General features: G+C 38.8%; 1 protein-coding gene across 17 annotated transcripts in view; it reads left to right on the top strand.

The window, feature by feature from the left end:
- Positions 1–24,266, top strand: part of MAP4 (microtubule associated protein 4) — a 200,285-nt gene that overhangs the window by 47,031 nt on the left and 128,988 nt on the right. For 15 of the 17 annotated variants that reach the window (XM_045862517.3, XM_054504786.2, XM_054504787.2 and 12 more), the window contains exon 2: positions 22,147–22,388. In XM_045862517.3, coding sequence (XP_045718473.1) covers positions 22,166–22,388 — 223 coding nt within the window. In that variant the 5' untranslated portion in view covers positions 22,147–22,165. Of the gene's footprint in view, positions 1–3,919; positions 3,961–15,923; positions 16,046–22,146; positions 22,389–24,266 lie in introns of those variants that run through there. The other 2 variants (XM_054504783.2, XM_045862515.3) reach the window with 2 other exon arrangements.

A 24,266-nucleotide genomic window follows, 5' to 3' on the forward strand; every position in this document is an offset into this window, starting at 1 on the left:
TATACAAAAATACGGTTTTTATTGGTAAAAAAGTCAAATGCCAACAATTTTATTTGGTTCCGTCTAATAAATATTCAGTACATTTTGTTGGCCTGACCAGAGTCAAATCGTAATCAAAATGAAAGGCTTCAAAGGACTTACTGGATAATTCTTTTTATAAATAAAGTGAGGTAACTTGTCAGAGACCTTGTATTTAGTTTATGTATTTAGTATTGAGTTTTGTTTTTTTGTTTTTCTTTAAAGATTTTATTTATGTGACAGAGAGAGCACAAGCAGAGGTAGAGGGAGAGGGAGAAGCAGGCTCCCCGCTGAGCAGGGAGCCCGATGCGGGGCTCGATCCCAGGACCCTGGGATCATGACCTGAGCTGAAGGCAGATGCTTTACCAACTGAGCGACCCAGGCGCCCCATTGACTTGAATTGTTAAAAGCTTGGAGGTTTTTTTTTTTTTTCCTTCTCCTGTATTAATAAAGGCATAATCAGAAGCTATATATTTGGCCACAGGCCTAATGCCCAGTGCTCTAAATAGAAATAATAACAAATATCATTTTCACATGATATACTTAGATGGATAGTATAATACTTTTCAAATACTCCTTACAAAATGAGGGTAGTAGAATAGCAAATTATATCAAATTTTATGTAATTTATTGCTCTTTTGTGGTATATAAAGTTTTTAATAACTTCGGCCAAATTTTGCTGATGCAAGTCAGAATGTGAGAGATAGTGTCAATCATAGTATTTGGGATGGTTGCCTCTGAGATTTTCATAAGCATTTTTGTAGAAATTTAAAGTCCCTCGTCTTCATATGAGAAATTGTCTATCTTGCTGCCTTTTTGTGGTCTTGTAACACATATTTGGATAATAATATTAATTCAGAATTTAGCATGGAAATCTTTTACTGGGTAAAAGTTCCTGATGGAAAGTCAGGAGACATGGTATTCTACCAACTAGTATAATTTTTAGAAAGTTACTTTGTTCATCAGTTTCCTTATTTGTAAAATGAGGAGGTTAGATACGTAAGATCCCTGTATTAACGGTAATTAATGCTCTCTGCTTTAACCTATCTAGCATTTCAGTGGCTTAATACAATAAAGGTTTATTTCTTGCTTCATGTGATGATTGAAGAATTCCATCTCCTTCCATCTGGTGTCTTGGAATCTTCCAGTGGATCCTTTGTATTCATTTGGTTGACAACAAAGAGCCCCAGCAAGGAGGATTTCATTAATGTTTTTGTGGTAGAGCATATTACTTAAGCTGTCATTTCATTGACTAGAACCCAGTCATATGGTCTCAACTTGTAACTGTAAGGGTGGTAGGAAATGTTGTCTTGGTGAGTACCCAAGAAGAAGGAACAGTACCCAGGAAGAAGAAACAGGACTGAGGAGCACTGAGCACATCTCTGCCACACTCTTATTTAACTTATACGATCTTTAATTCTGTATTTCCTATTGCATGTCACTTTTTCTTTTTTTAAGGGGAGGGGTGGGGGGTGGGGGGGGTGGCAGAGAGAGAGAGAGAGAGAATCTTTAAGCAGGCACCATGGCCAGCACAGAGTCTGATTCGAGGCTCAATCTCAAAACCCTGAGATCATGACCTGAGCCGAAATCAAGAGTGGGATGCTTAACCGACTGAGCCACCAGGCAGGGCCCCTGCAGGTCACTTTTTGTACCTTTGATTACTCAGAATTTACTTCCAGATTTCTTGGAAGAAGTATAGTTTGGAAGTCTTTGCAATTTTAGTTTGTAAACTCTTTGGTGCTTGTTATATTTAGAAAAGCTCCCCCCCAAGATGGTTATATCATGTTATTTTCTTTTTTAATTTCCTTTGTGGTTTAAACTTCTCTTATATCTCATTATGCCTTGCTTATTTTTTGAAGGATTAAAAATGCATCTATGGCAAAAATCTCCCAGTGTACAAGAAATACAGTAGAATATTGAATACAGCCAACATCAGAGCGACCAAGTCATTGTCCACCCATGTTCAGTCTATCAGCCCACTAGCAGAAGGGAGAACAGACAAACCTTACACTGTCTTTTAAAGGTCAGCACATGCAGACTTGCAGACCAATAGAGAAGCACATTCCAGCGAGGAGGCAAAGTTCTTTTTGACTTCTGCCCACTTAAGGTTCAGTTTGGAGAGTCAGCACAAGCCTTTCAGTTGGTTTCAGCTGCTGCTTTAGCGTTATCCCTGTCCATTCTCCCTCCGTTTTTCTTTCTGTGATACATTACATAGACCTTTTGTACCTAAGAATTAAACGTATCATTCTTCATGGACCCATCCTGTGTTAGTAAATCTGATGAGAATGTTCTAAACCTAAGTATTCATTCTTTTCTTAAAATAATTAGCTCAAAACAATGCCACAGCTCCATTTGCATTATATTTGAATCAATACTTTCTTGTATAGTCCCCCTGCAGTAATAGCCCCGCCTGTTTTTTTTTTTTTTTTTTTAAAGATTTTTATTTTTAAGTAATCTCTATACGCAGTGTGGGACTTGAACCCACAACGCTGAGATCGAGAACCGCATGCTGCTCTGCGTGAGCCAGCCAGGTGCCCATCCCTGCCTTTTTTTTTTTTTTTTTAATTATTTATTTATTTGAGAGAGAGAGAGAGAGAAACAGCATGAGAGGGGATACGGTCAGAGGGAGAAGCAGACTCCCCGCTGAGCAGGGAGCCCGATGTGGGACTCGGTCCCAGGACTCCGGGATCATGACCTGAGCCGAAGGCAGTCGCTTAACCAACTGAGCCACCCAGGCGCCCCATCCCTGCCTTTTTTAATTGACTTTTTTCCCCCTTGATGGCAGAAAAATATGCCATCTGTACCACATATTTAAGGTCGTTCAGCTTTTTAAAATTATACTGTTTGTGGAAAGGTTAATTTTGTACAGAGTTGTCTCTAGATCTAGTGCATCACCATCATCCTAGAATTTTCATTTCTCTTACAGGTTAATTGTACTGTTGGATACTGTGGCTTTCCTGTGATGCTGTGTTCATTTGTCATTTTCCTGGTGTCTGCACTGAAAGTTAATTTTCAGAAAGAGTATTTGAAAGATAAACTTTTTAGATTTATTGCATGTTTGAATTTTTCATTTTTGTCTTCACTTAATAGGTTGGGTATAAAACTAGGTTCAAAATAATTTCTCTCAGTTTTAGAGGCATCATTCCATTGCTTTCTAGTGTCACTATTAGAAATCAGAGGCCAATCTATTTCTTATAACTTGATAGGTACTGTTTGGGGAATTTTCTTTGTTTTTCTCTTCCCCCCCCTCCCATCCTTGTCTCCCTGCTCCTTCCATCATCCCTGTCTCCCCTATCCTCCCCCATTTTTTTTGCTCTGATACTTTGTATCTTTCTCTATGTAAAACAGTATATATGTAAAATTTAAAGAATAAAAAGAATAAAATAAAATAAAGAATAAAAAGATAAACATCCATGAATCTACTAGCCAGCTTACAAAATTGGACTTTCCTAAGCCCCTTATTTGTCCCTTCCCTATTGAGTTTTTCTTCCCCTCAGAGAGTATCACTGTCCTGACATTTGTGCCTTTCCTTGTGTTTATTTTTTAAGATTTATTTATCTATTTTCGAGGGAGAGAGAGTATGAGTGGGAGGGCAGAGGGAGAGGGAGAGAGCATCTTAAGCAGACTCCACGCTGAGCATGGAGGCCTGATCTCACAACCCTGAGATCATGACCTGAGCTGAAACCAAGAGTGATGCTTAACTGATTGCGCCATGCAGACTCCCCTTGTGTTTATTTTAATAGTTTGAGTATAAATGTATAATTTTTTAAACACCGTGTTATTGAAATTCATCCATGTCTGTGTGTATATCTGTAGTTAATTCATTTTCAATGCTGTTATTTATTTCATTAATATAAAATTTAATCCATTCTCTGTTGATGTATCTTTGGGTTGTTTCTAGATTCTTCTTACGAATAATGCTGCTTTGACATTCTTATAAAGGTATGTAAAAGTTTATTAGAGATAACTAGAAATGGAAGGCCTGGGTCTGAGGATATGTACAAATTCTACCTTATAAACAATAACATACTATTGAGTATATCAATTTATATCAGTGTATGAGAAGTCCAGTTGCTGCTCATCCTTTCTAACACTTGATATTATCTGTCTTTTTCATTTTAGCAGTTCTGTTATTTGAATACCTATTTATTGGATCTCAGTGTAGTTTTAATTTGCCTTTCCCTGTGATTAGTAAAAGTAAGCACTTTTTCATATGTTTATTGGTTATTTGGATAGTCTCTTGTAAGAGGTGGCTTTTTTTTTTTTTTTTAAGATTTTATCTATTTGAGAGAGAGAGTGCAAGCAGAGGGAAGGACAAAGGGAGAGGGAGAGAGAATCTCAAGCAGACTCCTCACTGAGCCCAGGGTCTGACACGGGGCTCGATCTCATGACCCCTAGATATGACTTGAGCTGAAATCAAGAGTTGGATGCTCAACCGACTGAGCCACCCAGGCGCCCCGGCCTTATCTTTTTTTTTTATTTGTAGGATTTCTTTATATATCCCATATGTGAGTTGTTTTTATGTATTGCAAGTATCTTCTTCAATCTGTGGTTTGCCTTTCACTCTCTTAATGGAATATTTGGATGGACACAAATTCTTACCTTTAATGTAGTCTAATTTATCATTTTTATGGTTATGGTTAGTGATCTGTGTGACCTGTTTAAGAAATTGTGGCTTACTCCCACGATCATGAAGATACTCTCCCTGTTATCTTCTAGAAGCTTCATTGTTTTATCATTTAGGCCTGTTATCTACCTGGAATTGATTTTGGTGCATTGTGTGGGATAGAACTCAGGATATATCTTCCCCTATAATTGGATATCCAGTTGACCCAGCACCATTTATTGAAAAAAGGGTTCTTTACCTACTGCTCTGCAAGTGTCACATTTGTGATAAATTAAGTTACCATATGTAGTGGTTTTATTTTGAAACTGTTCACTTGTATTGGCCTCTTTCTTGGTGGTTGTCCCACTACCTTAATGTCTTCAATTCAATGTTTTTTTGTTTTTTGTTTTTTTTTAAAGATTTTATTTATTTATTTGAGAGAGAGAGAAACAGCATGAGAGGGGAGAGGGTCAGAGGGAGAAGCAGGCTCCCCGCTGAGCCGGGAGCCGGATGTGGGACTCGATCCCAGGACTCCGGGACCATGACCTGAGCAGAAGGCAGTCACTTAACCAACTGAGCCACCCAGGCGCCCCAATGTTTATTTATATTAGTTGAAACATATGAAATCGTCATATTTGTAGGTCATCACTTTTTAACAATTTCATATGGTTTAATCCAGCAGTGAGTTTTGATATCTAGTAGCTTAAGGTCTTCCAAGTTCTTTTTTTTTTTTTTTTTAATATTTGATTTATTTATTTGAGAGAGAAGTGAGCAAGCGAGAGAGAGCACAACAGGGTGAAGGGCAGAGGGAGAAGCAGACTCCCCATTGAGCAGGGAGCCTGATGTGAGACTCGATCCCAGGACTCTGGGATCATGACCTGAGCCACCCAGGCGCCCCAGGTCTTCTAAGTTCTCTAAGACTGTCTTAGCTGTTTGCATTTTTGTACAAAATTTAGAATCAGCTTTTCAGTTTGAATTAAAAGAAAACCTACTGGGATTTTGCTTGTAAAGGTTCAATCTGCAAATCAGTTTGGGTATAATTGACATCTTTAAAATTTGAGTCTTCTAGTCCATAGTACATGATCATGATATATCCTGTCTTTATTTAAATGTTTAATTTCTCTCAATTTTTTGTTTTCTGTGTAGTAGTCCAGGATATGTATTTTTTATTTTTATTTTTTAGAAGATTTTATTAACTTGAGAGAGAAAGAGAGAGATCAGGAGCAGGCGAGAAGAGTAGAGGGAGAAGCAGACTCCTCGCTAAGCAGGGAGCCCAATGTGGGACTCGATCCCAGAGTCCTGGGATCATGACCTGAGCTGAAGGTAGACTCTTAACCCACTGAGCCACCCAGGTGCCCTCAAGATGTCTTTCATTAAAGTTATTCTTAGAAATTTTGCAGAAAAATGCCACTGTAAGTGATATTTAAAAAAGTATCTTCCAATTGTTTTTGCTAGTATGTGGAAATACAGCTGTGTTTTAATAATTTGCCTGGAGTTCAACAACCTTGCTAAATTCATTTACCAATTTTATTTATTTATTTAAAGATCTTTATTTATTTATTTGACAGAGAGAGACACCGCGAGAGAGGGAACACAAGCAGGGGTCATGGGAGAGGGAGAAGCAGGCTTCCCGTGGAGCAGGGAGCCCGAAGAAGGGCTCCATCCCAGGATGCTGGGATCATGACCTGAGCCGAAGGCAGACGCTTAACGACTGAGCCACCCAGGCGCCCTTCATTTATTAATTTTAATAGTTTATTTATTTCCTCTGTGTATAGTTGTTTCCTGCAAACAATGACTGTTGTTATTATTTCTTTATAATCCTTATGCTCTTAGTTTTTTTCCTTGGCTCATTGTACAGTACTGGCTAGTAGCCGCAATAGCAGGCATTCTTATTTCTGTCCTATCTCAAGAGAATTATGCTTGTGGCAGGTTTGGTTTTGTTTTATAGATAACCTTTGTCAGATAAAGGATCCTCCCATCCTGATTTGTTAGGAGTTGTTGTTTTTTTTTCCCCAGAGGCTTTTTTGATTCTATTGAGAGATGAGCTTTTAGTTTCCCTACTTAATCTGTTTTGATGTAGTGAATACATTGATAGATTCTTCTAAGGTTTTATTAGCCAGCTTGGTTCAAGATGTATCTTTTCTACATTACTTGATTTGATTTGCTAATGTTTATTTTAGGATTTTTTTTCACTTAAGTTAGGAGTCAGCAAATTATGGCTCAAGGTCAAATTCAGCCTACCGTCTATTTTTGTATAATTTATGAGCTAAGGGGCGCCTGGGTGGCTCAGTCGGTTAAGCGTGTGTCTTCAGCTCAGGTTGTGATATCTCAGGGTGCTTGGGTTCCCCATCAGCGGGAGTCTGCCTGTCCCTGTCCCCTTGCTCCTCCCCCTGCTTGTGCTCTCTCTCTCTCTCTTTCAAATGGAGAAATAAAATCTTTAAAAAAAATTTATGAATGGTTTCCCACATTTTAAAATAATTGACAGAAAATCAAAAGGAGAAAAACATTTCAAGACAGGTGATGTACACTATTCAAATATCTGTGTCTATAAATTTTTATTGTAACCCAGACACACTCATTCATTTGTGTATTGTCTATGGAAGCTTTCATAGTATAATGGCAGTGTTGAGTCCAGGCAGTTTTTGCTTTGCACAGTAGTTCAGGACTGTAAAAATGGCCATGCAGGGTGAAACTGTGCAAAGCAAAGTTAGTAATCAATGGGAAAAATTATGATTGTTCTGTGATCTTTAAAAACTTTAAAAGCTCTCTTGTCTGTTATAAAATTTAGGGAAATGAAAAAATGGGAAAATTAATATTTACTACACTGTAATTCAAAACATTAAAAACATTGATTCATTTGGAAAACTGTGATTTATTTATTGGAAAAAATTTATTTGGAAAAACCTCCTACCAAGAATAATTTGAACAGTATCAGGCTTCTTCTTATCATATAACTTATGATGTGGAGTGGGCATCTTTTCTGTGTCTGTTCTACTCCTTTCTCAGTTTAACTTCCAGAACATTTTATCCTTTGTGTTTTCATTGGCTCAAAGTATCTTCAGAGTTCTTCTAATGTGCGATTTCTTGCCAGCATCACGTCTTCTAAGGCATTTTCATTTTTTTCACCAAACCATTGTCCTCATTTATGGAGATAAGCTTACCTTCACTGAGTTCCTCCGGCATCATATCCAGAGAGTCTTCTGAATGGTGGTAGTATCAGCATTCCCACAGTGAGCTATTTTTTTCTGTGATACATTGACCTTTGATTTGAATTTCACTTCCTTGTTACTACTTTTTGATTCTTTGCTGCACATTAATTTTTGTTGGCCAGTTCCCTCTTTCAGTTATTCATTTTTTTTTTAAAGATTTTATTTATTTATTTGAGAGAGAGAGAATGAGAGAGAGAGAGCATGAGAGGGGGGAGGGTCAAAGGGAGAAGCAGACTCCCTGCCGAGCAGGGAGCCCGATGCGGGACTCGATCCCGGGACTCCAGGATCATGACCTGAGCCGAAGGCAGTTGCTTACCCTCAGTTAATTCATTTTTATAAAATGCCACATGGGTTTATCATTGGGAGACGAGGAGGCAACACCACTGTTTATGCATGAACTGAATAACAGGTGCTCAGTGACCAGTCACCAACAGGCTTTGAAGAAGTGATGTGAAGAGAGCCTGGGTTAAGCCTCCGACTCTTGATTTTGGCTAAGGTCATGATCTCAGGGTTGTGAGATTGAGCCCTCATAGGGGGCTCCTCGCTCAGTGGGGAGTCAGCTTGGAGTTCTCTCTCTCCCTCCCCCCTCCCTCCCCTCTGAAATAAATAAATAAAATCTTAAAAGAAAAAAAAGTGATGTAATAGGTCACTGATCTCCATGCACACCTGTTATTTACATAGTGATTTGTAGACTGAAGAGCTAACAGCAAATTTTGTATTTTATGTGATTACTCACAATTAATATACCATGGTGACTGAAACTTGAACCATGTTGTTGGGGGACTGGTGTTACTTAACTAAACCATGGTAACTGAAATTTGTGCGTATTAGAACCATGCAAAGCAAGGACTGCTTGTATTTGTGACAAAGTATATGGACCACAGAGTTTAAACAGTTTACTCTCTGGCTCTGTACAGAAAATGTTTGCTGACTCCTTATCTAAGTTTGTAAGTTTATTTTGGCTTGTAATTTTCCATTATTGGGTTCTTCTTGTCTGGGCTTGGTAGCAGGTATATATTATCAATAATCATATAATCAATAGCAAATATATAAAACATATAAATGTTCTACACCCTATTTTATATATTAACAGATCCAGAAAGTAGGTAACACTATTATTCCCAACTAACATTTGAGGAAACTGAAGCAAAAAGGTGAAGAAACTTGCTCAGGGTCACATAGATACTATGTGGTAGAACCCAACTTTGAAACTTAGGCAGTCTGGCTGGAATGTGGGCCTCCAATCAGTACATTATACCTCGGTTAATCTCATAAAATGATTTGGTGAGAATTCTTCTATTTTCTAGAGTTTGTGTTAGATTGGAGTTATCTGCACCTTGAATATTTGATAGAACTATAAAATCCTTGGCGTGTGTGTGTGTGTGTAAGACTTAAAAATACTGTTTCAATTCTTTAATTGATTCGGGACTATTTAGGTTTTATGTATAATATTTTTGGATCAGTTATTGTAATATATGCTCTTTTAGAAACTGGTCTTTTTTTAGTTTATTTTTTTGGGGGCGCCTGGGTGGCTCAGTCGTTAAGCGTCTGCCTTTGGCTCAGGTCGTGATCCCCGGGTCCTGGGATCAAGCCCCGCATCGGGCTCCCCGCTCTGCGGGAAGCCTGCTTCTCCTTCTGCCACTCCCCCTGCTTGTGTTCCCTCTCTCGCTGTGTCTCTCTCTGTCATATAAATAAATAAAATCTAAAAAATAAAATAAATAAAGTTTATTATTTTTTTTTAGTAATCTTTCCACCCAGTGAGGGGCTCAAACTCACAATCCCGAGATCAAGAGTCCTGTGCTCCACGGACTGAGCCAGCCAGGCACCCCGGAACTGGTCTTTTTCATCTGATTTTCATATTTGTTGGCATAGTTGTTGATAATCACTTTTTCCCTCTACCACATTTGTAGCATTATTCTTTTCCTTCCTAAAATTGTTCATTTATGCCCTCTCTTCTTTTTTGGTCAGTTTTACCAAAGGTTTGTTAACTTTATTACTCTTCAAAGAGGGCTTTTGCTTTGTTAATCTTCTCTTTTCTTTCTTTGTGCCTTATTTTTGTTCAAGATTTTATTTCCTTCCTTTAGTTTTCTTCAGATTTATTTTTATCTAACTCTTTAAGATGGATCTTAACTAATTTATTTATATCCTTTTTCTAATAAAAGCACTTAAGGCTGGTGACTTCCTCAAATTCTCTCTTTTAGTATATTCCACAAGGTTTGATATGTAGTATTTTTGTTATTATTCAGTTCTGAGTATTTTTTCATTTCTTTTTTTTTAACTTTTTTAAAAAATATTTATTTATTTATTAGAGAGCAAGCGAGAGAGAAACAGCATGAGAGGGGAGAGGGTCAGAGGGAGAAGCAGGCTCCCCGCTGAGCCGGGAGCCCGATGTGGGACTTGATCCCAGGACCCCGGGATCATGACCTGAGCTGAAGGCAGTCGCTTAACCAACTGAGTCACCTAGGCACCCTATTTTTTCATTTCTATTATGATTTAACTCATGAGTTATTTGCAATGTGTTTTAAAATTTCCTAATAAATTTTTGAAAAATTCAGGTTTTTATCTCTAATTTATTTATGATGTTTCCTAAATGTATATTGTACAATAATGATTTTTTATAAAGTTTTTATTTAAATTCCAGTTAGTTAAACACAGTGTGATATTAGTTTCGAGTGTGCGATAGAGTGATTCAACACTTACATGCAACACCTGGTGCTCATCACAACAGGTGCACTCCTTAATCCCCATCACCCATTTCACCCATCCCTCCACTCACCTCCCCTCTGGTAACCATCAGTTTGTTCTCTTACAATGATGATTTTTAAAATTTGAGATTTGTTTTTTGTTGTTGTTTTTTTTTTAAAGATTTTATTTATTTATTTGAGACAGAGAATGAGAGAGAGAGAGCACATGAGAGGGGGGAGGGTCAGAGGGAGAAGCAGACTCCCTGCCGAGCAGGGAGCCCGATGCGGGAGTCCCGGGACTCCAGGATCATGACCTGAGCCGAAGGCAGTCGCTTAACCAACTGAGCCACCCAGGCGCCCAAGATTTTTTTTTTTTTTTTTTTTTAAAGATTTTATTTATTTGAGAGAGAGAGAATGAGAGACAGAGAGCATAAGAGGGAGGAGGGTCAGAGGGAGAAGCAGACTCCCTGCCGAGCAGGGAGCCCGATGCGGGACTTGATCCCGGGACTCCAGGATCATGACCTGATGACCTGAGCCGAAGGCAGTCGCTTAACCAACTGAGCCACACAGGCGCCCGAGATTTGTTTTATGTCCTAGTATACATTTATTTTACAAATGGAATGTCCCCTGTGTGCCAGAAAAGTGTCTTCTCCAGTATACTCTGTAGTCCATTAGCTGAAACTTGTATATTGAGTTGTTCAGAGCTTGTATATACTTACTGATTTTTGTCTACATGATGTGTCAATTACTGAGAGAGGTGTATTACAATATCCCCCTATGAAGGAGGACCCATCTGTTTCTCCTCATTAACGTCAGTTTTATGTTTTTGTTTTATTTTTATTGAAGTATAGTTGATAACACAACGTCACATTAGTTTTGGCTGTACAACTTAGTGATTGGTCCAGTTTTTTTTTTTTTTTTTTAAGATTTTATTTATTTATTTGAGAGAGAGAGCATGAGAGGGAGGAGGGTCAGAGGGAGAAGCAGACTCCCCGCCAAGCATGGAGCCTGATGCGGGACTCGATCCCGGGACTCCAGGATCATGACCTGAGCCGAAGGCAGTCACTTAACCAACTGAGCCACCCAGGCACCCTGGTCCAGTTTTTATGTTATGCTGTGCTCACCACAAGTGTAGTTACTATCTGTCACCATACAGTGCTGTTACATTACTGACTATATTCCCTGTGCTGTGCCTTTTATTCCCATGACTTATTCATATCATATCTGGAAGCCTGTATTCCAGCCTGGAAACCCACTCCTCTTCACCCATTTTGCCCATTTACCAATATTAAATATTAATCTTGTATGTACCTAACAAGTATCTCTATCCCCGCTATCTCCCTCTCCTCTGGCAACCGTCAGTTTGTTCTCTGTATTTATAGGTCTCTTTCTGCTTTTGTTTGTTTGTTTGTTTGGTTGGTTTTTAGATTCCACATATAAGTGAAATCATACAGTATTTGTCTTTCTCTGACTTATTTCATTTAACCTAATACCCTCTAGGTCCATCCATGTTGTTGCAAATGGCAAGAGCTCATCCTTTTTTATGGCTGAGTAATACTAAATTGTGTGTGTGTGTGTGTGCATGCATGTGTGTAAGTGTATGTATCACATCCATTCATCTGTTGTTGGACACTTGGATTGCTTCCATATCTTTGCTGTTATAAATAATGCTATAGTAAACATGGGGGTGTATATGCCTTTTTGAATTAGTGTTTTTGTTTTGCGTGAAGTTTTATGTTTTTTAAATAGCTCTTGTCTGGTACATACAAGATTAATACTTAATATTGGTAGATCATAGTGAGTTGAACTTGTCACTTTATTACTACTAATGGTTTTTTGCTTAGAGTCTCTCTCTCTCTCTCTCTCACACACACACACACACACACCCCACCCCCAGCTGCTGTGAGTGTTAGCAAGGGCCGTAGCATGTAGGAGCCATCTCTCCTAGAGAAGCCTGGGAAATTATGTCCCTTCCCTTCACATGGCTCTCAGCCAGCGACTGCCTCATGAGGGTTACAAAAACCTGGCTCCCTTACCTCATGGTGGGACTGGCTCTGTGGTGTGGTTGTGCTTCATAGCTTCCCAGACAGGAGGCATAGGCTAACCTTTAGCTGAAACCATAGTTTTGCCTTTCTTCCCTCCCTCACAGGTTTCTCCTGAAGGCACTGCCTCAGTAAATCACTTGTGTAAGAATCCCTGTCAGGCTCTACTTCTAATAAACTCTTATCTAAAGTACCTACCTTCTCCAAAAGGGAGAATTTGATCTCTTTCTAGTGTTAAGATTTACAAATTCTGTCTTATGTTTCATTTCAGTGAACTTTAAGTAGATTGTTGATTAATTCAGTAGCTCTCAATTGTGGGTGCCCTCAGAATCAACACTTAAAAACTGAAATTGCCCAACTCTATTCCTGAATGATTCTGATCCAGTGGCATTTCACTTTTAACTCAGATCTTTACTTCTATTTCAGGTAAAATGTTTAAAGTTATGTTAATTATTAACATGAAAGATTCCTTTGACTTTTCACTTTGCGTGTTCAGTTTTCACTTAGTATTATTATTTTTGACTTCTAGGCCTTTTTTTTTTAACCCCTTCCCCCCATTTGAAAGCATCTATAAGGCACTTTTATGTTAAAGGCAAGTCATTTACTACCACCACTAAGATCTTTCTACAAAATGCCTGCTAACTACTCCTGTAGAGTTTATGCCTTCCTCTTTTCGGCTCAGAAGAGCAGGGCTACTGTACCCCAATGCTGATTCTGTGCCCAGGACCCACAGTGGAAGAGCCAGGAGGATCCTAACAGTTAGGCAGATTCTGGAGGAGACACACATTGTGTGTGTCTATGATAAATAATTACAGAATTGTCAGCACAGATCCTCATTCTCCTCTTAATTCAGTCTTTCATTTTCCTTCACTTTCACTGACATCTTAAACAATAAAATAGAGCACACTCTGACTCTGAGCTTAAGGGAGAAACTTTACTTGGCTTGATGGAGAGGTTTTTCTTAAATAGTTCTCAAAAGCTAGGAGGTGATCAAGTGTGAATACTTTTTCCCTTTACCCAATTTCCCCAACACCAGGTAACCTTAAAAATTACATAGTATATTTACTACTACTTGACAGAAATATGTGAGCTGATACTATGGAGATTTCACATTTTAATAACTACAAAAGTTTTAATATTTATACAGTGATGTTAACATGATGGTGGTAGCTTATCCCTTCAACAAAATGCTATTTGTAAAAAAAAAAAAAAAAAAAAAAAAAAAAAAAAATGCTATTTGTTTCTGCCATATTGCATCATGCTGTTGTGCTTTTCTAAAAGCAGAGAGCTATTTTTATTGCCCTGCCTAATAATGATAAGATGACCAGCATGGAGAGCTGGCTTGTATGGTTACTCCTTGTTGGCTTTCTTTTCATGATTGCAGACAGCATGATTGCTGTGGCACAAAGCTATGTTTGGAAAGAAGAAATGAGGTGAATATGTTAATAAATGGTGACCCTTCAACCTTGAATATGTTTATTCTTTTTCCAGTTCTGAAGAATTTTTGTAGTTTTAGCACCTCTGACTAATTTCAAATTAGACCTACCTTTTTTTTTTTTTTAAAGCAGGCTCCATGCCCAGTGTGGAGCCCATTGCGGGGCTTGAACTCATGACCCTAAGATCTAGACCTAAGCTGAGATCAAGAGTCGATGCTTAACTGACTGAGCCACTCAGGCAACTCTAGACCTACTTTTTTTTTTTTTTTTTTTTTAAGATTTTATTTATTTATTTGTGAGAGAGAGTGAGCACATGCATGTACAAGCATGGGGAGCGGCAGGCAGAGGGAGAATCAGGCTTGCCTCTGAGCAAGGAGCCCAACTCAGGACTTGATCCCAGGTCCCTGGGATCGCGACCTAAGCTGAAGGCAGACGCTTAAGCGATGGAGCCACCCTGGTGTTCCCACTTTTATTAGTTCAGTCATACCATCTTAGAATTCTGGTTAGCCAGCCCCTTTGATTTGTTGGTTTTTGTTGTTTTAGCCCATCTTCTGTGTAAAGTAATCCACCAAGAGAAGATACACACATTGCTTAGACATGGTCCTTCCCCTTTGGGATCTAGCAGTTATAGGAGCCTCTGGTATATACAGCTAACTACGGTACATATCAGACTGTACTGTTTCAAGAGAAATACAGATGAGGTGTTAGTTCTCAGTGGTGCTGGGAGAACAGATCTCAGAATGGAATCACAGAAAAGGTGACAGTTGATGGTAGTTCGTTTCAAGACTCTGACAAGTGAGAAAGGAGTGACGAGGATTTGTTGTGTGGAGAGCAGTATGAACAAGGGCATGTGGCGATAATGTCAGTGATAGGCTTATAAAATGGCAGCTGGTCCCGTGTTGACTAAAGTACAGGGAGAGCCTCCGTGCAAACCACTGATGGCTGTGGTAGGTCCTAGGGCAGGGCCCTGTAGGATTATGTGACCTGGATATCACACAAAGGAGTTGGGAGTGTTTTTTTCCTAATTGGGATTGGGGTCCTTTTAAATCAGCTGAGATTTTTCCCCTGATGTTTAGGACTTCTCCCAATTGCTTTTATACTTTAAGAAGAAAAGGTAAGGCAAAAAAATAGATTTGAAAGTATAATGATGTCATTGTGTCAGATAAAACAGAAACTATAAGATTCCAAGATTTTATCAATTCTGTCACACCCTGCTTGTGTTTCTGGTGTTTGCTGGGTCTCCCCTTAGCCTGATCCTCAGTCTAGCTTCATTTATAAGTGACTTGTTTCTTCTGGTTCCTTTTTTTGTCCACTGTTAAAGTGAGGGAATTGGAGCCTAGATTATTTGAACTGGTGTTTTCATAAAAGCCTTTAGAGGTCTTAAGTGTTTAGAAATAATTTTTGGATAGGTGTAGGGAAACTCTGAACGTGTTTGGGTCTTAATTAGACTGAGGAAGAATAAGTGGGATGAAGAGTAACATTTTAAAAAACTTTTTTTCCTCACAATTCGGGGGCATTAGGTATTGAGAATCATCTTAAGATTCACTTTTTTTTTAAAGATTTTATTTATTTGACAGAGAGAGCGAGAGAGCACAAGCGGGGGGCGGGGAGCAGGAGTAGGAGCGGGAGAAGCAAGTTCCCTGCTGAGCAGGGAGCCCGATGTAGGGCTCGGTCCCAGGACCCCGGGGTCATAACCTGAGTCAAAGGCATCTATGCTTAACCATCTGAGCCACCCAGGCGCCCCTTAAGATTCACTCATTTTCTTTTTTTAATTGGAATAAAATGGAAGAGTCGCTCTTAAGGATGGTGATAGCAGAAATGTAAGTGCTGTGTCATTGTCATCTCTTGTTTTGGCTCACGTTACCAGACTTCAGCGGACATCATGCTGAGTGGATCACATGGCTAACAGTGGGAGGTAGCTAGTGTAGGTGATTCTTCTTGGAGAAATAGCTTTAAATTCACTGGGACAGAAATTTGGTGGGCAGGTGCCTGTTTAGAGGTCCAAAATGCATTCGGTCAGGACTGAACACAAACTGCCTGGATAACTCCTGTAAGTAAGCAAGCTGGGCTTTCAGGCTTGTGCTGCAAGATTTTATGTATGTGAATATGTGTGTGCATGTGTATGCAGTGTTTTTTTATGTTTTGAGGACAGGGCTCCCTAAAATAGCAGTGGGAAAAGGAACTCTTTGTTTTGGGGACTACATGGAAGTAAAATCCATGTGCTCTTCCATATAGGAATGTCACTGGGCAGTGGCTTCAGCTATTCTAGTAATCAGGGCTTTCTCCTGTTGCTGATCCTATGATGAATGGGACAAATGGTGGTTCTGAACAGAACCCTGTGGAGCCTGCAAATACCATCAGTTCATAATAGTACAGCTGTTGTCCTTGAAGTGTGTAGGGAGGTACCTGGGGGTGGAAACTTAATATATTCTGCAGGGGTTTGGGGTTTATTGCTAGGATAGTCAAGATGTTGCTGAGCTGTGCCTTTGCCATTCTGGTTCTGGGGAGGAGCAGGAGAAATTCAGATTAGCCTCAGGGATCACATGTGCCTGTGAGCTGTGTAAGATCTTAGCTGACTCCCATACAGGTCCTTAATAAAGATTTCGTTTTACTTTGAATGAAATACCGTTCTGATTGAAAGTATAAATCAAACTAGTTTTCTAGTTAAATAAATTAAAAGCAGAACACAGATACCAGACAAATAAGGGTCAGCTTGCTATGTAACAGACCTCTGAAAGGACTTCATTAAAACTAATCTGAGGAATAGAGTCCCCATTTAGTAACTGAAAGTTTGCTAGGCAAACTTAAAAAAATCTCATGTTGAATATGAAATCTTCGTGATGCAGGCTATACCACCACCATGTCAGATTATAAATGGTCTCTGGAATTGGCTGGGATGCTGGGTTTCTTCCAAGCCTGAGGAACAAGCACTTCATTTTGGTCACAGCACTCTCACTGATGTCCTGGGATAGCAGCTCAGTGTTGGCCTCAGGATTCTCTGCTGTTTACATCAGTCATTCAAAAAAAAAATATATATAGAAGAAAATATTAGCCCCACATATCTTTTTAGTTCTGTATCTTGTCCATAATTCATCCTCTACCCCCATTCCCCCCCAGAACTGACAGAATATCAATCATCGAGAAAATTCAAGTGAGCATTATGAGCAGTCTTCTGCTTTTAAGAATTATTATTAAATGTTTATTTAGTAAGTTGGTTATTTGGAACTCAGAAGCATTTCCCTTAGATAAACAATGTTATAAATGATAATTTTGTTTTTCACCTCATCCAGGTGACCGTGAAGAAAGTTTTGAAAACTGACAGGAGGTAATATTTGAAAAGAGCTTGCCTTTGGCATTGTATTACCTCCCTTTCTTTGACCTCCTGGGGCCTCTGGGACCACATACCCTCTCCCTACTTTGATACCTTATCCAAATCTGCTTTGTTCTCTGAAATGTTCCGTGTTGCTAAATTAGTATTCTTCTTTTCACACTAAAACCAAAAAGCTCACATACTTTGCACGGACTTGATCTCTGGGATTAAGAGGAAAGTTAACTTGATAAGAAATAAATTCACACTAAGGTGGAAAGATGGACCTTCTGGGATGTAAGTCCCCTTACTCCCTTTGGAATTGTGAAAAAGGATTCTACACTGTTAAAAAGAGCATGCTGGCTACCGCAAATGAATCTCGGTACAGATTTGGCTAATGTGACGGAGTGAAATGAAAATATGACTGTGGTTGTGAAAAGTGTTTCAGTATGTTGGTGGGAATTAGGCTTCTGTTCTTCTTTTTTATCATGAGTTTCCTTGCTCCACTTTAGCTTCGAAGCAGCACCTTTGGGAGGGCGGAGGGGCCAGGGGGACGGAAGTAGATGCAGAGGACAAAAGGCAGCAACAGGCCATTTGCAGACTAGATCGCTAATGGTAATGTTTCATCAGACAGAATGAGCACAGATCTGGAGTGAGTGATTGACATAGGTAAGACTGACCTAAGATTCACAAGAGGAATTTTGGGACCTTAAAAAGTTGCCCATACTTCTGGGTATTTAAATTAGATATGAACACTAATCTCTATAGACCTAGAAAATAGTTCAGTAACTAATTCCAGAGTTTGTAATCTAAAGTAAACCATACAACAGAGGAGATGCTTTGGGACCTCATCATATCTTCTTATTTACTCTGGATGAGTACATGGCTATTAATAGAGGGTAGTTAAGAGACCAAAATTCTGTTCTGTGCTTCATCATCTTGTCGTGTCATTTCTTCTTGTCTTCGTTCACATATTTTCAAAACTCTTCTCACCAGATAGTTTCACTTCAGGCATGTAGTCAGAATGAAATATCAGATGTTCAAAGCGCTATGCTTGAAAACTGTGTGTTCTCTTGGTCCCTGGTTAAATAATATGGGGCTTATTTTCTGGCAGAGTGGTGTCAAGTCTCCTTTGATGTTAGCCAGAACTGGGTGGAGTTTCTTAAGCTCCAGTCAGATATGCTCAAGCAGGGCACTGTGCAGTGATGAGTTTGTTTTTAGTCTCTCCCTTTGCCAAAAAGCTTTTGCCTTTTAATAAACCTGAACCCAGTTATAATTGGGAGTACTTGACATAGAAAAGTCACAGATGGCACATTGAGGATCTATATGCAATATATATGTTGTTTATTTCTAACTTAAGTGATGAATCTAAATGATAAGCATCTTATAGAATAATCAACCTTAGGAATCACTTAACATACCACTCTCATTTTACAGATGAGGGAACTCAGCCCCTGAAGGTGACTCACTGAAAGCTTTTTAGATTAAACTGGTGCCTCAGTGAGGCATAGAAACTTCTGTACCCAGCTTTCTTTTTTGCCTCCTAGTAACAAAATCCTTTTAAAGGTAAAACTTTATACAAATAAGAAAGGAATAGTAGAAATAGTCAAGAAGAAATCATTTCTTTTTAGTAGTTAGTCCTCATTCACAAGGGTACATTTTTGGATCTTCTTGAATATCCAGATTTGAGAATAACATTGCGTCATACCCTTTTGTCCATAAATTACATAATTCAACATTTTAAGGCATAACTGAATATTAAGTGACCTTAAATGGTTCTGTAAGTGTGGGATGAAATTCACGTATGAATTCATTAAAATCAATTCTGGAACACTTGCAGAACCAGTTTAACAAACCTGTAGAACACTTACCGAATTTATTTTTTTTAATTTTTTTAATTTTATTTTTTTTTAGATTTTTATTTATTTATTTGACAGAGAGAGACAGTGAGAGAGGGAACACAAGCAGGGGGAGTGGGAAAGAGAGAAGCAGGCTTCCCGCTGAGCAGGGAGCCCGATGCGGGGCTCTATCCCAGGACCCTGGGACCATGACCTGAGCTGAAGGCAGTCGCTTAACCAACTGAGCCACCCAGGAGCCCCCACTTACCAAATTTATTATACTTGTATATATTTTAGAGTAGAATAACTATAAAATTGAGTCATCTCTTCAATTTATTGAAAACTGGGGCTTTCTGGATAAAAGCCAGAAAGTAAATTGTGTCTGTGTGTGTGTGTGTGTTGTGTGTAAATCATATTTCTATTTATATGTAGTGACAAGAAAGGAATATCTAAGCTGTGTTGATACAGATGCTGGGTAGTTGGCTAGATGCACTCGGAGCCAAATGACCTTCCTGCTTTCCAGCTGTCTAATTTTCTATCAGTTTTACCTTCTTAGGCTGAATTTAAGCTGCCTTTCATATTCCATGAACCGAATGTCAGCTCAGGAAGTGGTTTGGTTGGGGTGGGGGTGAAGAGGGAAAGATTATAGTGGGTAAAGAGCTGCCCTTTGAGAATATGCACTCAGATAATTGAGATTGAAAAGATATTGTTGGTTTTGTCTGTATTTTTACCTGTGTCCTAAATTAAGAAGTTTGAGTGGATTGCATGAAAAAGGTGTCCTAGGTATGTATTATGGAAAAAATAGAGCTATTGTTAAGGATGGTACAGATGTCCTTTCAAGTGCTCTTTGACCTTGAAACTGTCTAATTATAGACATCCTTTATTATTTTTGGTTCATAATAGGTTTCAAATGCTAACTGGTAATGATAGTTATCATAAAAAAGGGAAAAGCAGTACTTTTTATGGAACTTATTGACATTAAATTTGTCAGGCTTTTAAAAAGTTCTTTAATGAGTCATTTTTCAGCACTTTTCCAGGCAGGATCTGGAGAAAATCATACTTTACATGTAAAGTAGCCTGGGAGGCATATAGAATAGGAGTGCCCATCCATATTCATGTGTTGTAAATGGGTTAGATGTGTGCTGCTGATGACTATGATAGGAACTTGTGTGTGGAGACAGAGTTGAAGATAGAATGATTATACTCTTTGGTGTGTATTTCTTTTTCCTTAGTAAATTTCGCTGGAGAGAGGTAGACAGTGGTGGACAGTTTTAAAGGACGGGGCCTTTAAAAATGGCTCGGAATCATAGTAAATTTTGGCTTTTAAAAATTTGGGTTGAGGAAAGACTGTGTATTAGTTGAGATTCTTTGGTTGTAAGCAATAGATTGACTAAATTAGGCAGAAGAAAGATGAGAAGGTTGCTCCCTTAGACTTGAGAAAGAGGACAGCAGGACAACTGAACAGCGGCCACTTGGTGGGTCTTCCATCCAGGATATAGTTATGAAATACTCCTTTTCCATCCATCCTCTTCCTGGTCATGTGCCCAACTCCACTGGGGTGGCTGTTGGTGAATATGGGGGGAGATAAGAATAAATTTCCAGGCAGACAGAAGCAGTAGCTATCATACTATGCAGCTAAGGATTTCTTTCGTTCTTTTTTTTAAGATTTATTTATTCATGAGAGAGAGAGCGTGTGCACGTTCGCACTGCTGTGCAAGCAAGGGGTTGGGTGCAGAGGGAGAGAGAGAAAATCCCCAGGCTGACCCAGTGTGGGGCTCCATCCCAGGACCTTGAGATCACAACCTGAGGCAAAATCAAGAGTGGGACGCTCAACTTACTGAGCCATCCAGGCGCCCTTAGGCAGCTAAGGATTTCTATTTGATTTACCTTTGCCTGCTCAAGAAAGCTCATATGTTCACTTATCTTTATGAGTCTCTTGGAGCCTCTATTAAATTAGACCTTTTGAAAGCAGAGATAGTACTTGGAACACTTTTTTTATTTCCCAATGTGCTATGTATGTATCGGGAGCTCAATTTATTTCAGGCCGTTTGGCATTTTTGCTACACTATTTCTGTATTTTCTGGGCCAGTCACCTGCAGTTTTGCCTGTAGTAGATTATACTTAACTTCAGGTCATATTTAAAAATTGAGAGCCTGATGTTCTGAAAAGATGGTGATGTACATGACCACACAGAGGGGCTGCCACCCCTAGCTAATCAGGGAACATGTCTGTATTTTTCATGCCACCAGGGCTAGGTATAGTTTGGTTAACGGAGCTATCCACAAGAAATTCATGAAGAAGCAGTATTTAACATCAACAAAATAAATCTTTCGTCAGGAGAGATGACTTCCTTCAATGTAACCTTTTTTTTAATGGGAATATAATGTAATCTGTATATTCTTTTTTTTTTTTTTTAAGATTTTATTTATATATTTGACAGAGACACAGCGAGAGAGGGAACACAAGCAGCGGGGGAGTGGGAGAGGGAGAAGCAGGCTTCCCACGGAGCAGGGAGCCTGATGCGGGGCTCGATCCCAGGACCCTAGGATCATGACCTGAGCCGAAGGCAGATGCTTAACCGACTGAGCCACCTAGGCACCCCTCCTTTTGTATATTCTTTTAAGAATTATTCTGGGACATGATTTGGAAACGAAGATAGATGAGATAATTGAAAAGTTTATAAGACTTGAAATCAAAAGACCTGATTTGAGTCTTATTGGCTGTAACTGGATAAATTGATTTTTTTTATACTTTTAAATTTTTTTTATTAATGGACGAAATGGCTCTTGCTCTGTTTACTTCCAAGAGATGTGAGAGAGTGTTTACTTCGGGTAAGACTGTTAACTCAGCTTTCATTTCTAATCTGTGAAATGAGGGAACCTCTTCGAGCCCTCAAGTTTTAGATTTTATTTCTTATTTTGTTTAGAACACCTGAGAAGAGTTTCTAGGGATGTGTTTCCCTTTGCACAGTGCTCATCTTACGCAACTTTTTTCCCCCTTAACCAGGCAGTTGCAGTGGTGCAAAATGGCTGACCTCAGTCTTGCAGATGCATTAACAGAGCCACCTCCAGAAATTGAGGAAGAGATAAAACGGGACTTTATTGCCACGCTGGAGGCAGAGGCCTTTGATGATGTTGTGGGAGAAACTGTTGGAAAAACAGACTATATTCCTCTCCTGGATGTTGATGAGAAAACCGGGAATTCGGAGTCAAAGAAGAAACCATGCTCAGATACTAGCCAGGTTGAAGGTAAGTAGTTAAACCAGGCTGCTGAGAAAGCAGATTAGGGATTATGCTTTGGGTCATAATCTTAGAAATCTTGAGGAAACTGAGCTGAGTTTTTTTAGTATAGGCTAGTCACTTTCTCTTTATCTAAATTTCTGTTAGAAACCAAAGATGTAGGTTCATTCATTACCCTTTAGTTGAGTGTGTGTTCATGAAACTGTAGATTACTTTTAATCTAAAGGTTTCTTCTGTAAAGTCTCAACTACTGTATAATCTGCCTAATTTCCTAGATTAAACTGTCTGCTATGCCTTTACTTTGAAAGTAGCTTTGTAAAAAGTCGGATATATAAAATTCTGTGTTTACATCAATATTGAATTTGGAATGGAACCAGATACCACTTGTTGTCTTTAGGAGTAATTGTAGGTCAGGATTAAACCATGGATTAAATATTTTTTTAAAATTTTATCTTATTGTGTTAATCACCATACATTACATCATTAGTTTTTGATGTAGTGTTCCATGATTCATTGTTTGCATATAACACCCAGTGCTGCATTCAGTATGTGCCCTCTTTTTTTTTTTTAAAGATTTTATTTATTTATTTGAGAGAGAGAGTGAGAGTGAGAGAGAGCACAAGAGGGGGGAGCGGGAGAGGGAGAAGCAGACTCCCTGCTGAGCAGGGAGCCCGATGCGGGACTCGATCCAGGGACTCCAGGATCATGACCTGAGCCGAAGGCAGTCGCTTAACCAACTGAGCCACCCAGGCGCCCCGCAATATGTGCCCTCTTTAATACCCATCTGGATTAAATCTTTAAAAGAGGTTTGCTGCTTTTATATGTTGCTGGATCAGATTTGCTACTATTTGGTTGAGGATTTTTGCATTTATGTTCATGTGGGATATTGGTCTGTAGTTTTCTTATGATGCCTTTGTCTGGTTTTAGAATTGAGGTCGTGCAGCATCATAAAATGAGTTGGGAAATGTTCCTTACAGTTCTGTTTTCTAGCATAGTTTGTGTAGAATTGATGTTTTTGTCTTTAATGTTGGATAGACTTGGTCAGTGAAGCCATCTGGCCCTGGAATTTTCTTGGTCAGGTTTTTTTTTTTAGGAATTCAATTCTTTAAGAGATACAGAACTATTCAGGTTATCTATTTCTTCTCAAGTGAGCTTTAGTAGTTTTTATCTTTCAGGGAATTGGCACATTTCCTCTTAAGTTGTCAAATTGATGGAGATAAAGTTGTACTATTACCTGATTCTTTTAATGTCAGTAGGATATACTTTATGCCCCGTCTTTCATTCATTATATTGGTAATTTGTGTTCTATCTTTTTTCTTGATGAGTCTGGGTAGAGTTTTATTGATTACTGATGTTTTTAAAGATCCAGCTTTTGGTTTCACAGATTTTTTCCCCCTATTTTTCTACTTTCAATTTCTGCTCATATCTTTAATATTTCCTTCCTTCTGCTTGCTTTGGGTTGATTTAGTCATTTTCTGTTTTTTTTTAAGGTCAGCAGTTTAGATCATTGATTTGAAACATTTCTTCTTTTCATAATTGATACAAAATACTGTATTAGTTTAAGGTGTACAACATAATGACTTCCTATTTTGTATCTTGTGAGATAACCACCACAATAAGTCTAATTAACTTCTGTTACCACACAGTTACAAATTTTTTTTCCTTGTGATGAGAATTTTTAAGATCGACTCTCAGCAACTTTCAAGTATACAGTACAGTGTTATTAACTGTGGTTGCCATGCTGTGCATTTCATCCCCAGGACCGACTTATTTTATAACTGGAAGTTTGTCCCTTTTGTCTGCCTTCACCCATTTTGCCAACCCTCCACCTCCCACCTTTGGCAACCATTTAAAATGTTACAAATTTCCCTCTAATCATGGTTTCAT

The sequence above is a fragment of the Mirounga angustirostris genome, unplaced genomic scaffold (genome assembly GCF_029215605.1).
Source record: "Mirounga angustirostris isolate CCGP_5_RB_7025 unplaced genomic scaffold, mMirAng1.0.hap1 SCAF_1, whole genome shotgun sequence".
Taxonomy (NCBI): Eukaryota; Metazoa; Chordata; class Mammalia; order Carnivora; family Phocidae; genus Mirounga; species Mirounga angustirostris.